This window comes from Ptiloglossa arizonensis, chromosome 2 (genome assembly GCF_051014685.1).
Source record: "Ptiloglossa arizonensis isolate GNS036 chromosome 2, iyPtiAriz1_principal, whole genome shotgun sequence".
NCBI classification, from domain to species: domain Eukaryota; kingdom Metazoa; phylum Arthropoda; class Insecta; order Hymenoptera; family Colletidae; genus Ptiloglossa; species Ptiloglossa arizonensis.
The window spans coordinates 19,993,808-20,011,890 of record NC_135049.1 but is presented as its reverse complement, the minus strand read 5'-3'; the positions used below and the strand labels follow the sequence as shown (position 1 = coordinate 20,011,890).

General features: G+C 41.1%; 1 protein-coding gene across 9 annotated transcripts in view; it reads left to right on the top strand.

The window, feature by feature from the left end:
* Raskol (Ras GTPase-activating protein raskol) overlaps positions 1-18,083 on the top strand; it is a 381,465-nt gene that overhangs the window by 237,377 nt on the left and 126,005 nt on the right. For 4 of the 9 annotated variants that reach the window (XM_076327833.1, XM_076327834.1, XM_076327835.1 and 1 more), the window contains one exon: positions 4,583-4,642. The exons of the other annotated variants lie outside the window; for them this stretch is intronic. In XM_076327833.1, the coding sequence (XP_076183948.1) occupies positions 4,583-4,642 (60 nt within the window). The remainder of the gene's footprint in view (positions 1-4,582; positions 4,643-18,083) is intronic. 9 annotated transcript variants of the gene reach the window in all.

Here is an 18,083-nt window from a genome sequence, read left to right as displayed (position 1 = left end):
CGAACAATCTAGAACCATAGTCGACTTGGCTTTCGTATTCGAAGCCTTTGACTGCCTAAAAATTTTTCTACTTTTCAAACCCAATGCCTCAATTTAGGACACTCGAGAGATCTCTCTTTTATCCAGCTTCACGTACCAGGACAATGGACAAAAATACTGACTTTTACTCGTAAAAGTACTCCTACACTGTTCTCTATACCTGTACACACTTAACCCTTTGAACTCGAGAGGAGACCCTCTGTCACCACACAATTCAGTGTACTTCTTCCAATTGGGGAAAATTTCGTTACTTGAAATTGAAATTGGAAATTAGGTATTACACTCTTTTAAGATGTAAACATATGTACAAATATTGAAACAAAAATGTTCCATTGCGTATTAATTTTTCTAATGTAAAAGATTTCATCGAGGCGCCAGTTTCAGGTAGCAAAAACGCTTCGAGTGCAAAAGGTTAATATTCTCTAGGAATCATTTTATTTCACATTCATATCAATAGATTCATAAGTGTCATACGAAATAACAATACACAATTAACCCAACGAGTTGCAAGCTTCACCCTCCGAGCCGATTCCACAACAAGAAGCAACGTTTCAAACGCAAATGGAATCGACCAGTTCGTTCGCGTCCTTCCCCAAAACCGAGCTACTCCCTTGTGACGTGATCACAGTGGTATGGTTCACGTGTCCGCAGGACCTCGAACGATCCGTATCCGATCTGTCTCTCGAGAGCAGTTCGTTCCTCTTGAGTTCGAGCACGGAGCGCGGAACAGGCAGGAAACACTCGTCCTGTAGACCGTTCCTCTTCGAACGACAGGCCTCGTAGCGGTCCAACTGGCTCGTGGACACGTAGTCCCTGTACTTGGTGAGCAACTCTCGCGATGGAACGTGGACCACGTAGCCTGTGAATCGATCTGGGAATTTTTCGCCCGACGTTCTTTCGCTTTCGCAAATTTCTATTCTCGGCGTTGCCTCGATGCCGGTGTGATCGTCCACTATCGTTTCACTTCCACACCTTCCGTTGGTGGATTTCTCCGTTGTAACTGGCGATAGACGGACAGTCTCGATTGGTCTTGGACCACTTGCCAACTCTCCGTAACGTCGTTCGTCTCCGATGGAACACGACCTAGCCTCGGTTCTTCTCTTCGGTGGACAACAACTCGAAGGACAGACCTGTCTCCGGAGACCACTCTCCAAGGTGTTCGGAAGAACGTTGTCCGATGGATCCAAGCCATTTCTGCGCGACACTTTGCTTCTCGATGTCCCTTTGCGTACAATGGTACTTCGATGACGATCCTTACCTGCACAGGTATCCGTGCAATCTGGTGGCGAACGATAGTCCAGGAAAGTTTCTGGCTCGATCCTCCTTGGAGGAATCTCCGACTGGAGCCTCCTGGGAGGAGTCTTTGCTTCGATACACCTTGGAGAAGTCTTTGCTTCGATACACCTTGGAGGAGTCTTTGCTTCGATACTCCTGGAAGGAATCTCTGGCTCGATCCCCTTGGGAGGAACGTCTACCTCGATTCTTTCGAGAGGAGTTTCTGTTTCGATCTTCTTAGAAGGAATCTCTGCCTGGATCCTCCTGGGAGGGTCCTCTGGCCCAGAAAGATTCGTATACGGTTCCTGGTGCATCGTAGCCGACGGTCCCTCGTAGCTAGCTTTCGACTCCGTGCAATGATAGTACTTGTCGCAATCCTGCGCTGAGGTGACTATGCACGTGCTCGGGCCGCATTCGTCGACTCGTGTTTCAAGGACGTCGTGTCGGATCGAGTTTTCCACGGGTTGCAGGAAACCCATGGCGGTCGGGCAACCGCCGTTCCGTGGTACAGAGGTCTCGAAGTAGTTCACCGAGCGAGGATTCGCGGTGTCGTTCGAGCATCGGGTGATCCTAGCCGCAGTCCCTTTCACGGTCGCTGTGCAATCAATGAAGGTCACCGGAGACCCACGAACGAAGGACTGGGTGGTTTCCAGGTCGATTGGACGATAAACGATCCTCGATGAGGGTCCTTCGCGATCTCCTTTGACGGTTCTGAACGTGGTGATCGGTTTCGAGCCATTCGTAGGCTCCCTGGTGGTGATCGCGACAGAACCTTCGGGTGATTCGCGGGATTCTAGATAGTATGACGTCTGCCAAGGCGGTAGAGGTGCGTCGGGTCGGTTAGGGGCGGCTCCGGGTCGAGATATCACCCTGGAGAAGAAAAAGACTCGGCTGAAGAGCGAGCGTGTCTCGTTGCGTGATTCCCGTGGGAGAAATTGATCCCGACCGGTGACGATCCGGTGCTTTGATTAGAGAAACTGGTACCGATTGGGACCTGGCTGCTCTCAGGGTGGAAGAACCTGTTCGAAGCGAGATGGAGACTCGAACACGTTTGCCCGTGAGGTGACAGTGTTACCGAGTTTGATGTTTATGATGTGACATAACACGGAGCGGAGAATGAGTTACCGTGCGCGAGAGACTCGATGCAATTACTTTTCCAGGCAATTTACAAAGTAGCTCGTACACGGGAAAAGTCTCCCCGAGTAGGAAAACCTACCATTGAACAGGATTCTATCATCGATGGTGTACCATCCTTATTTTACAACTCAGCACAATTTCTCGTGTTACAAATACACCCGAGTTCGTAGCAACTATTGCCGATACAGTATCCGTAAAATCAAATAAAATACTCCGAATCTATACTCGACACCTAATGACACATGCTCTATTCACTTCCATAGAAGTCTTTAAAAGAAGAATTTACTAGTCGTGTAATAGGAAGTCGAGAAGACGCAAACTGAAAGACACGTAATCACACCTAGCCTAGAACTCTCTAGCTCTCTCTTAGAACTCGTTAAAACGCGTTAACCGTTTTATCGCAGAAAACGTGACAAATTCTACAGCACGTATCCTATTTGTTCCCTCGCAACGAGTCGTCGAAGAAAAGATATCCAACGATTTGGAGGATAGAGTGAGCGCGAGAGAAATTCAAAAGTGTTCACGATCGAATCTTCGTAGCACGGTGACGATCGTCGCGATAAACGCTTACGGAGAGGATCGAATTCTCCCCACCATCATGGGGATCGAGACGCAGATTGCTCTCGAATAGTCTCGAACGAAGTGTCGAACACAGATGTTCGCGATTCTCCGCTCAATTTTCGATGAAAAACACCGGTTCTGGTCTGTTCGACGTCCCTGGGTGTCCTACCTCGATAATGGCCCGAGTGGTGACCGCTTGGTCTCGACGAGTAGGCACATCTCCCGGGTGGTTGCGTCCTCGTTGGTAGGTACCTGGACAACGTGTGCCACAGGTTGATCACCTTCGAGACGACACTCCAGGACCGTAGATCCCGGTGGATACCGTGGACAGCAGGTGGTTGCTGAATGTTCAAGGCCACGGGGCTGTTGGAATCGAATTACATACAGCTCGTATCGTCCCCGGTCTTTGTTGCTTCTTTTCTCGGCTGTCCCCGTGGCGGTAGAGACCGTCTTTCGCGAAATGCCTTCCACGTATCCTTTTCCCGTTTCTACCGCGGCCTGAGTAACGCTTTCTAAACAGCTTCCACGCGAAGCCTTTTTCAGACGCGACTCGACCAGAAAAATACGTCGCGCGCTTTGTCCTCCCTGATCGATCGTTTCGTGGTGTTCGAGTAATAGTTTTTCTTTTTTTTTTCTTTTCATTCTTTTTGAGCGAAGCTAGCTACGGTTAGGTGCGGTAACAACGAGTCCTTGTTCAGTCCTTGTTGAAGGATTTGAGCGTACAACGAGACGGAGAACGATAAAATGGAAATGTTTCTTTTGTGCACTTTTTGCATCGCTTCTGTCGATTGGAGACAAGGTCGATTCGTTGAACTTTAGGGGAATTTCACTCGTATTTCTTCCTAATGAGAATTTCTCTTTTAAGATCGTCCAAGTTGAAATTAAAGCGAATGAAAGGTGTAATATTGTATCGAATTTGAACGAATCGAGCTGTAGACTTTTTTTTAGGGAATTAATAATTGGTAAAATAGTGCACATGATCGCACCGGGGATGTTTCATTATTTTGTAGATTTTTGTTTATAGAGAATATTGTTTATGTTTCTTTACTTTATGTTACAAAGTAATGTAAAGTAAATATAATATAGATGATAAAAGTAAATAGATGTAAGTATAGATGTAAAGTAAATTTAATATAATGTTATGTTAATGTAAAGTAATTAAATTTGATAGGAATGACTGATTTCTTAGGTCGAGCGATCTTTTAAAAATTGAAACTGTACTTTTATTTTACTGTGATTTCAATTCAATATTAATGTTTCAACAAAGTATCTTACCGTAGTAGGAGGAGGCTCTGCTTTTCTCTCAATTTTATTGCAAACCCCCACCGTTTCACCCGTTTTCGTGGTTTGCCTGTAATCGAATAATCAATAGAATTAATTTCGTTATAAACGAAAATCTTTTGCGCGAGTTTTCCAATGGAAATTTCATCGAATGTAAAATTACGAATAAATATCCAATAAATGTCGCGATCGAAAGCTAATGAATCTGATATTTTTATCTGGGAAATTAAAAACGAAAATGTTTTTTTTTTTTTAATATATTTAACATAGAATTTTCCTTTCTTTTCAGGTGAGTCCAAAAGAAAATCTTTGCTCGAGTCTAGACACTACGATTCTCGAAAGAATCGAGGTGAGTCGAATTTGTGAATTATATTTTTCTATAAGATAATAATCTTAGAAATTTTCTAATAAATTACGACAAATTATTAGAGAATTACTTTGATTAAAATTTCTAGTATTTCTACTATCAGAAGATTAATTTATTCGTTTGTATAAAATCAGACAAACGTGACTTACATTTTCAAAATGTTAACCTTCATTGGTAAATGAAGGTTACCGATAACTTCGGTCATGTTGAATGTTTCGCGTAAAATCTTTCCACTCCAAATTTTCTAATGCGTTTGTCAGACAAATGCACTCCTTATGCGCTCATAATTTAACCAACTTCGACAAACTATTCGCGAGAATTTTATGAACTGGACATTCTTCGATCACCTGAAGTCGAACACGAAACAATATTCCCTTCGATTGTTTCGATTCTATAATTATATTTACAGCAGTAGTTGCAATCGTTTTCACATATATTGCAAATTTATTAGAGAGTGCGTACAAAAATTTCGATAAAAATACTTCTAAACATACTTCTAACAATTGTAAGTTAAAAAGTACACAATACAATGTAAAATTAAAGCATAATAATAGGTATAACTAAAAAACGAAGTTTCTTGTTCCGAAAGAACAATTTTAAAAATCAATAACTATTAAGACTATCAAAATAAAATATACCAAACCGAAGTATTTCTCAAAATACTTCCTCAAGTATACTTTCTCAAAATTGGAATCTAAATTTGTTCTACCAACGTTTCCAGCACCCAAATCTTGCATACGTCTAATTAAAAAAGTATCCAATCTCTTAAATTGTTTCATTCGTCATTACTCGAATCGTTGAAGCATCTTTTCTACGAAAAGTGCAATGTCGCGAGAAAAAAAAATTTCTCGTAAGAATTCGAGTCACTTTGATGCATAGAATCGTCTCCTGTCGATTGTTCCACATTTGTCGACCCACCCTGTATAAATCATCGTGCTTTCAGCGGTAGCGGTGTTACCTTTCGAGTTGAGGAAAATGAGAGTTGTAAAACGCGTCTGTAACACGTAGGTATGTGTATCACGATTACAGGCGCGTCTGCTCGAAGGTTAATCTAATTGAAAATGTGTGTTGCTTTATCAAACGCAGCACCTTATCGGGTTAGTCACGGGCGTAGAAACATCTCTGGCATCGTCGAATGATAAATACCGTTGCGCGTTGCATAAAAATTAAATTGCATCACGTGCGGGAAAGGTGTGGAAATTCGAACAAAAAAATTTTCACCAGAGTTCGAAACATCGTTCGTTCTAACGCGTCATAATATTGTGGTGATCGACACATTGTTTCGAAATCGAAGATGGTGACAACATTTTTCATTCAACACTCACGCAAGTATAAGTTAAATTGAGATCTAGATCAGTTTCTCTGCAAAATGTGAATTCTTTGTTCAATTTTTTTTAATCAATTCTCTGGATCGTGATTGATATAAATTATACGTAAGGATTTTCTAAGGATGCATAAGGAACTATTTTTTTTTTTCTAAAGGAATTTGTTATGTTCTCTTCTATTTCATAAGCATTCGCGATACGATTTTAGAAACAAATTTCAGAATATTCTTCGAGTGTTGATCTTTAACGAAGCGAAAGGATATATCTTTCGTACGGAAAAATATTTTGATTAGGTCAGTTTTCCACGCCCATCGTTACAGTACTGCTAAACTTTCGCTCGTAAACTAAATCGAAATCCTTGCAGACCGCTCATAAATTGTTACATTATTTTTCCACGCAATTTCTTACGTTACATTTCCTCAGACGACCTGAATTACCACGGTCGGGTCTCGTAACGTGAACTTTAGTAATGCGTGTTTTATCGAAACACGTAGTATATTGTGTAACAGCGTACTCCGTAAATAGAGACATTTTATCCTGTTTTGGAATTAAATCATTTTATTTTCGAATAAGAAAATATTATAATTAGAACATTTTCTACGATATTCTCCGAAACGAGGCTTATAAATCCTCAGTAGAATTTATACAAGAAAAAGTTACCAATTTCTTACCAAACATTAATAAATGAACATGTGTCCTCCAAGTTACTTAGAACAAGAAAATCTAACGAATTAAATTATCAAATTTTCTTCGTTATAAATTCTCAGTAGAATTTATCCAAGAAAAAGTTACCAATTTCTTCCCAAACAATAATGAATGGCCATGTATCCTCCAAGTTACTTAGAACAAGGAAATCTAACGAATTAAATTATAGAATTTTCTCCGTTATAAATTCTCAGTAAAATATATCTAATAAAAAGTTACCAATTTCTTCCCAAACATTAATGAATGAACATGTATCCAAGTTACATAGAACAAGGAAATCTAACGAATTAAATTATCAAATATTCTTCGTTATAAAATCTCAGTAAAATATATCCAAGAAAAAGTTACCAATTTCTTGCCAGACATTAATGAATGAACATGTACACTCTAAATTACTTAGGATAAGAAAATCTAACGAATTAAATTATAGAATTTTCTCCGTTATAAATTCTCAGTAAAATATATCTACTAAAAAGTTACCAATTTCTTCCCAAACACTAATGAATGAACATGTATCCAAGTTACATAGAACAAGGAAACCTAACGAATTAAATTATCAAATTTTCTCCATTATAAATTCTCAGTAGAATATATCCAAGAAAAAGTTACCAATTTCTTGCCAGACATTAATGAATGAACATGTACACTCTAAATTACTTAGGATAAGAAAATCTAACGAATTAAATTATAGAATTTTCTCCGTTATAAATTCTCAGTAAAATATATCTAATAAAAAGTTACCAATTTCTTCCCAAACATTAATGAATGAACATGTATCCAAGTTACATAGAACAAGAAAACCTAACGAATTAAATTATCAAATTTTCTCCGTTATAAATTCTCAGTAAAATATATCCAAGAAAAAGTTACCAATTTTGTCCCAAACATTGATGAATGAACATGTATCGTCCAAGTTACTTAGAACAAGAAAATCTAACTGATTGGAGTATAAAATATTCTTCGAAGCAAGGGTAATAAATTCTCGGTAGAATTTATACGAGAAAAAGTGAACCGTTTCGCTGGATGCCCGATAGAAATCCTTATCGTCGATTTCGCAGACATTGAACGCCACGAAAAACGATAAGTACCCCGTCGAACGGTAAACATTGGCACGAAGTATCGAGGAAGACGACGTATCGGGGCGCCGTGACGTTTACCTGTTCAAACAGCGCGACAGACACTACCTATACGGTTTCGTTACGGTTGGACGGTAGAACGAGCATAAAAGCGGGGCTAGCTCGAGCAACGGAGCCGACAAAAATCCCCGGACCTTTCGCTCCGCGAATAGGAAACACGCTCGTAACACTTCCAGACACTCGTGCACGGTTGTTGTTTCGCGTTCTGGTGAACCTGACTCGAACGGGGCGACGTTTTGCAATAACGATCTCGCGGGTCGCGATCGTTTCGCAACGGTCCGCGTTTCGATCGAGCCGGACATAATTGGTAAATCAATATCGATCGTTCTGCGTAGCGATACAAACGATAATCGATACCCACGAGCTACGTGCATTACGATGGAAATCGGGCGTGTCGAGCCGATTCGTTGGATTCAATGATTTTCGAACTTTTCGGAGAACTCGCCGAGAGAAAATTTCTATTAGCGAGATAGGTGGTGGAATTGGTAAAAGTGTATCTAGAAATGTTGTTGATGGATAATACTAACAAAAAGAAATATATCAATTTACTATTTTCCACGTGAAACATTTTCTTGCGTATCCTCCACCTCTGGAATCGAATCGAAAAGAAACATTTCTGTATTTGAAACAGGTGGTGGGTTTGAAACTTCTGTAAGTATTATTTACTAGAAAATATTACTGAAAGAAGATACTTGGAAATTTTCTACGTTATAAATTTTCTTGCCCTTTGGAACTTATAATGTCCCCACTCTGGAAAACATTGCATTAGATTTTACACTTCGATACTATATCTATTACGAACATTATTATAATTTAACAGGAGAATTGCTTTGATAATATATGGTGCAAGGGAAATGAAAATCAGCGCAGTTTCGTAAAAGTATATTTAAGAAACACCCGCAGTATCACGATCAAACGATCGACGTATTTCTTAACCCTTCGACGTGAAAAAAAAAACAAACAATATCGAAATTGGATGAATCAGTGCGATCGTACAGTAAGAAGTATATATTTCCAACTACATAAATATATATACTTTCAATAAGAACAACACTGTCTTAAAAAGTTTCAAAGAACTCTCCGATAAGTTCAACCTTATTTATTTAATACACTGCTCACCGTTTCCACTTCACCGATTTATTACAGTTCGTTACGCGCTTGTTTACAATACAGTAATTCTAGATCGAGACGTTACCAATTCACAACTGACAGCCTTTTCCCATTTCTTCGTAGTGTTTCGTAATAATTTCCTGTGGACCCTCACCACCGATCGGATGCGATCTAATTTCGGTTGATCGGTGAATACACCGCCATTAACTACCGGACGATTAACGTTCTCGTTGTCTTAATTCCGGTCGCTCGTATTCGGTCGTTGCGCGGAAAATAAGTGTCGGATTTATGGGAAGATTAAACGACGCCGGGGAAAAGAGATTAAGGGACAACTGGGCGCCCATCGTAGACAAGGTCAAAGGCTCACGGCGTGGGAAGAAAAACGATGCCGTTGTAAGCTCCGATCCGCTCGGCTCCGCGTTGAACGAGGGACGTGTGTCTCCTCTTTCGTCGTCGCCGCCGGTTCCCTTCCTTTCTTCTCCTCCTCCTTTTTTTCCTCCACTCTCTCCCTCCCTCTCTCTCTTTCTCTATCTCCGTCTCACTCTCACGCGTGCGCTCAGACTGCCTTTACAGTTATCGCGGCGACGTTAGGGAGAAACGGTAGTCGATGATGGGACGAGACCCACCCAGACCAAGGAGACGTAAAGCGATACGGAGGACAGGGAACGATACCAAGCTAATTTATCGGTGTCTCGTTAACGCCGCGAGATCCCGTGTCCGAACAACTTTTCGGAGGTTACGTTTCGTTATTATCGGCGAACACGTTCCCAGCCCGTGACCCGTATACGGGTCACGGCGCTACGTTATCGGATACGCGGACCGCGAGATCGGACAGTGAACGCTCGCGTAGATTTCGAGGCGAGGTATTTTTCGAGGCGGGGTATTTTTCGAGGTGAGGTATTTTTCGAGGCGAGGTATTTTTCGAGGCGAGGTATTTTTGGAAGCGAGGTATTTTTCGAGACGACGTATTTTTCGAGGCGAGGTATTTTTGGAAGCGAGGTATTTTTCGAGGCGAGGTATTTTTCGAGGCGAGGTATTTTTGGAAGCGAGGTATTTTTCGAGACGAGGTATTTTTCGAGGCGAGGTATTCTTCGAGGCGAGGTATTTTTCGAAGCGAGGTAGTTTTCGAGGTGGGGTATTTTTCGAGTCGAGGTATTTTTGGAAGCGAGGTATTTTTCGAGGCGAGGTATTTTTCAAGGCGAGGTATTTTTCCAGGCGACGAATTTTTCGAAGCGACGTATTTTTCGAGGCGAGGTATTTTTGGAAGCGAGGCATTTTTCGAGGCGAGGTATTTTTCGAAGCAAGGTAGTTTTCGAGGCGAGGTATTTTTTGAGGTGGGGTATTTTTCGAGGCGAGGTATTTTTCGAGGCGAGGTATTTTTCAAGGTGGGGTATTTTTCGAGACGAGGTATTTTTCGAGGCGAGGTATTTTTCGAGGCGAGGTATTTTTCGAGGTGAGGTATTCTTCGAGGCGAGGTATTTTTCGAAGCGAGGTAGTTTTCGAGGCGAAGTCTTTTTTCGAGGCGAGATATTTTTCGAGGCGAGGTATTTTTCGAGGCGAGGTATTTTTGGAAGCGAGGTATTTTTCGAGGCGAGGTATTTTTCGAGGCGAGGTATTTTTGGAAGCGAGGTATTTTTCGAGACGAGGTATTTTTCGAGGCGAGGTATTTTTCGAGGCGAGGTATTCTTCGAGGCGAGGTATTTTTCGAAGCGAGGTAGTTTTCGAGGTGGGGTATTTTTCGAGTCGAGGTATTTTTGGAAGCGAGGTATTTTTCGAGGCGAGGTATTTTTCAAGGCGAGGTATTTTTCCAGGCGACGAATTTTTCGAAGCGACGTATTTTTCGAGGCGAGGTATTTTTGGAAGCGAGGCATTTTTCGAGGCGAGGTATTTTTCGAAGCAAGGTAGTTTTCGAGGCGAGGTATTTTTTGAGGTGGGGTATTTTTCGAGGCGAGGTATTTTTCGAGGCGAGGTATTTTTCAAGGTGGGGTATTTTTCGAGACGAGGTATTTTTCGAGGCGAGGTATTTTTCGAGGCGAGGTATTTTTCGAGGTGAGGTATTCTTCGAGGCGAGGTATTTTTCGAAGCGAGGTAGTTTTCGAGGCGAAGTCTTTTTTCGAGGCGAGATATTTTTCGAGGCGAGGTATTTTTCGAGGCGAGGTATTTTTCGAGGCGGGGTATTTTTCGCGAACGATATCGTTGGAGTAGTTTCTATAGTGCAACGGGGCCACCACAGACGTAACGGTTCCTTCCTACGATCAGTACGTGCAAAAGTGTGTTGTCACACGTTGCGTTTTCCACGGACGAAAGGTTCGACAAACTTTATCGAAAAGTAGTACACTCGATGATCGAAAGAAACAGCGTATTTCTCGTGACGGTGGTAACGCGTCCGTACGACGATCATTTTCCCAACGGTACGTCTACGGATGATTCTCGCGATGAAATGAGAAAATAATGATACGAGAATTAGGTTTTCCCGGGGTTCGTAATTATTCTTGGGTCGATTCTGTTGTTTTCGAGAATGTCGATCCGGTGCTTCTGGAGACATCTACGGAGCGTTGCTTTAACGAGGAGTCGATCGTAACAGATATCGAGGACAGGATAAACTGGTGATTCAGTAGTTGGATATATAGTGTGGCTTTTTTTGCATAATTATTGAAATGTTTTATTCGTACACGTTCTTATATGTGTGCAATACAGGTGTTGGAAAATAAACGAATAAAGTAATGGAAGATTCCAATTGGTCACTGAACGCGCATTCCGGTCTATGGTTTATCAGACCGGCTATGGTGACGTCACTCTGTGACTTGGCGAAAAACGCTCCGTTTTGGCGTTGTCATGGTAATTCCTTTCTTTCGTAACACGGGACAATTGCGAGCACTATTTCCTTATGGCAACACTTTGACATTTAATTTTTCATTAAACCTCTTTCTTCTTTTCCTATCTATACTCTCATAAGCGATTCTAAAATCTCAATTATAACCTAGTATAATCGTTTCTCCCATAGTCCTTCCAGTACAGAAACCCAAGACTCCTTTCGTTAAACCATTTTTCATTAAACCTCTTTTTCCACAACTCCCTAAATTCTCACCCAAACTACTAAAATCTTAATCACGACTTAGAAGATAGAGAAACACATCTTTTCTCTTGGTCCTTTCGTCACAGAAACGCGACACTAATCGTTCTTCTCCGAACCCAAGATTCCTCGACCTTCTTCATCGAACCTTACTCACCTACAAAATGATAAATCTCACGAACCCTCGTGCAAAATGGTAAAATCTCAATTTGCACCCGAGATTACGATCGTCTTTCCCCCTTACCCTTGGAATCATTTTTTCTTCGCGAACTTCGCGAGGAATGTTCGTCATTTTTTCGCCGATGGCGATCGCAGCGACAGTGCGCGGGCAGATCGGCCGAGAGATTGGCCTTTAATTAAATTACAAACGGTTGTAAATCGTGAAGGTTAAAATTTCACCGAGCGGCGACGTCTGCCATAATAATCGAAACCCGCGCACGGGTGACGCACAAAGAGGACACGAGGAAGCGTTCCAGCTAATGACTAATGTCGCAGAAACTAATTACTAGTCTCGGCCGACGTTGGCCCCGCGATTTATCTCCCGCCCGGATCGATAAGGGGGCCCCGCGGCCATCCAGGGAATAACTTTTGATTTATATCGCGGACATTCGCGGCCGCGCTCGAGATCGCCCGTATTGCATTAGCCTCGCTGCTAATTACGGTTTATTGTATCTCGATGTTCCGCGATTTGCGCCCGCGACGACCCCTCGTGAATCGAGGATTGATGGCGAGAATTGTTAATTAGGATCATTCCGAGCGCTTTCTTTCGCGACTGATATAGCTCGTGAAATTTATCAGTCGACGGTGCTGAGTTACTTTTCTTGGTACTGAGTACCGTGATTGACAGAAATTAGAAAAAAAAAATATATATATAGGGATGATAAGGGTTTTGTCGAGAGATTTGTTAATCTGTTGTCGATACCTCGACGTTTCGGGCCCTAGTGCGGGCTCTTTGAGAGTTTGGAACGGTTCTGTGATTCAAAAAGGAGGGTAAATGTGATTGTAACGGGGATATGATTGTCGTATAGTATATAGATGAATTTTTCGGATAGTTTTATGAATGAAATTAACGTGTGCGGAGATCTGTTCTCGATATTTTTTCGATTGGACGTAGAGTATGTTTTGTCCTTCGTAATACTGAACTTATGAATCTGAATGATATCCAGAGGCATTTTTTCTAGCGATATACTGTACCTTCCCTGAGAAGTTGACAGTGTCAGTAGACGACAATTTCTCGAGGAATATTGTACCGTACACGTTTGTAGAATTTCTTTCGTTTTCCATAATACTAATTCTACAAATCTGAATTCAATCCAAATGCATTCTTTCCAACGACATACTATACCTTCCCTGAGAAATTGACAGTGTCAGTATACAACAATTTCTCAAGTAATATTGTACCGTACACGTTTGTAGAATTCCTTTCGTTTTCCATAATACTAACTCCACGAATCTGAATTCAATCCAGATGCATTCTTTCCAGCGACATACTGTACCTTCCCTGAGAAGTTGTCGCCGTTCAATCTTGAGTAGACAACAGTTTCTCAAGTAATATTGTACCATACACGTTCGTAGAATTCCTTTCGTTTCCCATAATACTAACCCTACGAATCTGAATTCAATCCAGAGGTATTCTTTTCAACGTCATACTGTACCTTCCCTGAGAAGCTGACACTGTCAGTAGATGACAGTTTCTCAAGTAATATTCTACCGTACACGTTCGTAGAATTCATTTCATTTTCCCTAATACTAACCCTCCGAATCTGAATTCAATCCAGATGCATTCTTTCCAGCGACATACTATACCTTCCCTGAGAAGTTGACAGTGTCAGTAGACGACAGTTTCTCAAGTAATATTCTACCGTAGTACACGTTCGTAGAATTCATTTCATTTTCCATAATACTAACCCTACGAATCTGAATTCAATCCAGATGCATTCTTTTCAACATCATACTGTACCTTCCCTGAGAAGTTGTCGCCGTTCAATCTTGAGTAGACGACAGTTTCTCAAGTAATATTGTACCGTACACGTTCGTAGAATTTATTTAATTTTCCATAATACTAACCCTACGAATCTACATTCAATCCAGATGCATTCTTTTCAACGTCGTACTATACCTTCCTTGAGAAGTTGTCGTTGCTCGATCTCGAGATGGTTTCTCGAGGAGCGTTGTTACGTTCGCACAGTTTGTTCAGTTTCTCATTAGAGTTTCTCTTGTTTCGTTTGCTCGGTGTTCTCCACTCATAAAAGTTCTGACCGAACCGAGCTCGTTACGTCCTGCGACACAGCTGGCGCTTAGTCGGTGCCGAAAGACAAAGTAACGTCACGAGAGAATCCATGTGCAAACGCAATTTCCATGCAGCGACACGGAGAGCAGGCAGACTGGTTGCTCGTAAAATGCTAATTGGATTTTGGACCGTCATTGTGTCCGACAGGAACGGTCGCAACGTGACGAACATTTGACATCTTCTCTGGTCACCTTTTGTGTCCCTCTTCCTGTCCCCCTCTTTTTTTTTCCGCACGATCGACAACACGGATTTGACCAAACGACCGGTATCGTTTGTTCGTGAGAAGATGATTCTCGACGGAGCATCGAACGCCCCGGTTATTCTAATTCGATGATTTAGAAACTGCTCGCGACGCGTGCTCGGTACAGCTTGGATCGGAAACGTTCTAATAACTTTGCTTGCTACGAGTGCTATGAATCGAGTCTGTTATTCGTATTCATCGAGCATCGCATCAAACTCTAGATTCGTAATAAACGTTTTTAGAGCGGGTACTTGAGGAAGTATTCGTTTTTCTTTCATTTTCATTTAGCCAAGATGGAAAGTAATTTTTTTTTTTTGAAGAAACTAGAAAGTAGTTTAAATTTAATAAGATTTCGCTTAGAAATTTTTATACAGCAAAAGGCAATATTTAGAAAGTTATATAATAGAACGTAGCATAAAATCTTCTGCCAAGATCTTCTAAATATAAATTATCGAGAATTAGTTTTCGTAAATAATGGAACAGCCAGCTGGATGGTTAAAGTGGACGTGTATTTTTAATTGTATTCATTTGTTCACACGAGGATAAAATAGAAAATCATCTCTGTCGTACGACAGTTGTTAATTCCCTGGTTTGCATCCAATGGCAAAAAGAACGAGTACGTCCCCCTCGTTAAAATACTCAGACGCGAAACAGGGAATCCAAAACTATATGGTGGTCGAATATTAAAGTTCCTCGCTGCACCACTTGCACTCTGAAGTTTCAATTGCAGTCTTGCTGACACTGGAATGGTAGGCGTTGTAGATCATTCCGAGGAGGAGAATACACAATGCAATTAAACGAGCTTGCATTTTGAACCGAAACCTCGTTCGTCACCATTGTACAGGTCGACGGAGAAAATTATTTAGTTCCTGTTGATAATGGGCTCTTTCAGCGTATTGTGCGAGAATTCTCTCTGGCAATGGCTTAGTTTTAACGTAAAGCGTTGGAAAAGAATTCACTCGAAATGGAACAGACAATCGTGGAAATGAATCAGTCTTAACCCTAATACCAGTTTCTCTGAAAAAGAATACCTTTTAAATATTTTACACATCTGTACGTTCGGTGCATCTTCTTTAAATTTTACACATAATTTCCATAAATCAGAATTTTATTCAGAATTTTTACTTCCAACCATTTCTGAAATTAACTATAACCTCGTTCGATAAGAAATTCTTCGATCTGTCTTCTCGAAGCTCTTAATTCAACAAAATTAATTTTTCGAATTGTTTCGAGCACAGAACTCGAACGACACTTTTTAAATATTCGTCGACTCGACGTTTCGTGAATTATTTTCAGACACCGTTTACGATCGGTTGCATCGAGCGTTTTCACCGCGAACGTTGTTCCTTAGAGAACGAAAGTGTTCTCAGATTCCCCAGTGTTTCGCGTGGGACGTGCAAAAAGTTTGCCGATCCGCAGACGTTGAAATTGCTCTGCCCGTACCGGACTTGAGCGTTTTAACCGTTATTCGCGTAACGTCATGCACGTACGAATTTATCTCCACGAGAAGAATACGGACGTCGGTGAATTCTCTTGTTACGAGATCACGTTGGCCTTGGTGTTGAGCGGCTGCCACGTTGTAACATTCATTGGCATTGCGATCGAATCATAGATCGCGTCGATCGGATAAAAATAAACGCACCTCACCGTGTAAAGAAAACTATTACCCTATTCACGGCATCAATTTAGATACTATCGCGGAGATTTACTTTTGCTTGTAAACTGTTAAAAGTAACACCGAGATACATTGTTGCTGATCATTTATTTTATATCCATGTCACGTTTCCTTTAATTTCTATTCCTCGTACACGGTTACCCGAAATCTACTTTTCTTCATTTTTCACAATATGGTGTTGCAATCAATTATTTTCGATGTATTTGAAAATTTAATTTTACTGGTATCTTTATTCATCGATGCACGAACAAAGTTCATTTAGGAGCGTTTTTGTTACTAAAATCTTTCGACAATTTGAAAAAAGATTAATGTAATTTCGGTCGTAAAGTGAATCGATTTGGATGAATTATTTAAAATTCTGTCTAAGGATGATCTTTCGAGGTGAAAAATATTTACAAGATGAATCTTTATCTTCGACTGTGGATCTGTTCGAAATTATTATTAACGGTGTTACGTAAAAGATGGATCTCGTATTGTAATTCATTGGAAGATTCTCGTCGAGGCTGAGTCTAAAGATGTCTTCGGTTCCATTCGAACAGCAATAAATGCCAGTAAACCGTTCAGCTGCTATTATAAAGCAATAAGTGTAGCCTCAGTCTTCTTTTCTTGTCCCAGATAGTGGCATTCTTGGAAAAATTATACAGTCGAAAGCCACTGCATGTAAAGTATACATTACGAGCTGGCAAAGCAGTGATCCGTCAGCATTCCATTTCTCGGTAAAACTGTATCTTATTTGCTGCTAAGCATCTCAACGATTGTATGCGATCCTTTGTGATTTCAATATACATATTCTAATAACATTGAACGTAAGACTGTCCTTAAAGGAAAAACAATTTTCCAATTTCGTATATATTCACCAATTCGACTATCTATAACTATAAAATCCATGATTGGGACTATTACTCGACAAATTATCACAATTGTTTAAATTCAAAACGTAAGTTCTTTGATAACAGATACTATTTAAATATCAAATATTTTAAACGATAACCTTATCTATTATTTCTCGTCCAAGTGTCACTTAAATCGTACCAAACTTGACTGCTCGATAGTTAAATACAGTATCCATTGTTCCATAGTAAATTCTCAATGCTGGTGATTAAAAATGTCACGAGTATCGGAATCTATACGTAAGAGTTTGAATAGAGAGCTCGAGGCCTCAGTCGTCGATGACCAAAATGGCACTCGACGCGTTAACGGTAATGTAACGCAATTCACGTCCAGGTAGTGGGTGCCGTTCGATCATCGGGGCTTGTGGGTGCCATTTAAAATTTGTTCTGCGAACCGTAGGTGTCGTACGGCGGGCGTAACACCGCGAACAGGTGCCATTTAAATTTCAATCTTCCCGGTAGGCGCTGTTTAAACTTTCATCCCGCCTGTGGGTGCTATTTAAATTTCAATTTCGTCGGTGGGTGGCCCGGTCTCGTCATCGCCGGCAGGCGTCGTTCGTGCGTTAATTTTTCCAGTAGGCGCCGTTCCGAGTTCTCGGCTCACCCTCGGCATTCCATCGACGGGATCCTCCACGATTTCCCGTGCCAACGTAACCGGCGGAGGACCAAAATTCCGCTCGATCGGTGCCTCGATTCCGTTCCAATTCCATGGGAGCGCTGGAACATCGCCCAGCGCGCTGGAATTCATTCGTCGCGCGCTAAAAATACTTCGTCGGTTTCAGTGATAACTGGGGAGAATATTCGTTTATTTCATTCGTTCTTCTACGCGTGGAGTGCGATATAGTTGTACGTTCTATAGTTTTATATTCCGTAGTTTCATATTTTACAGTTTTATATTTGCTATATTTTATATACTATAGTTCTGTATTCTATAGAACTATATTTTTTTCTATAGGACTATAGGATATAGATCTGTGG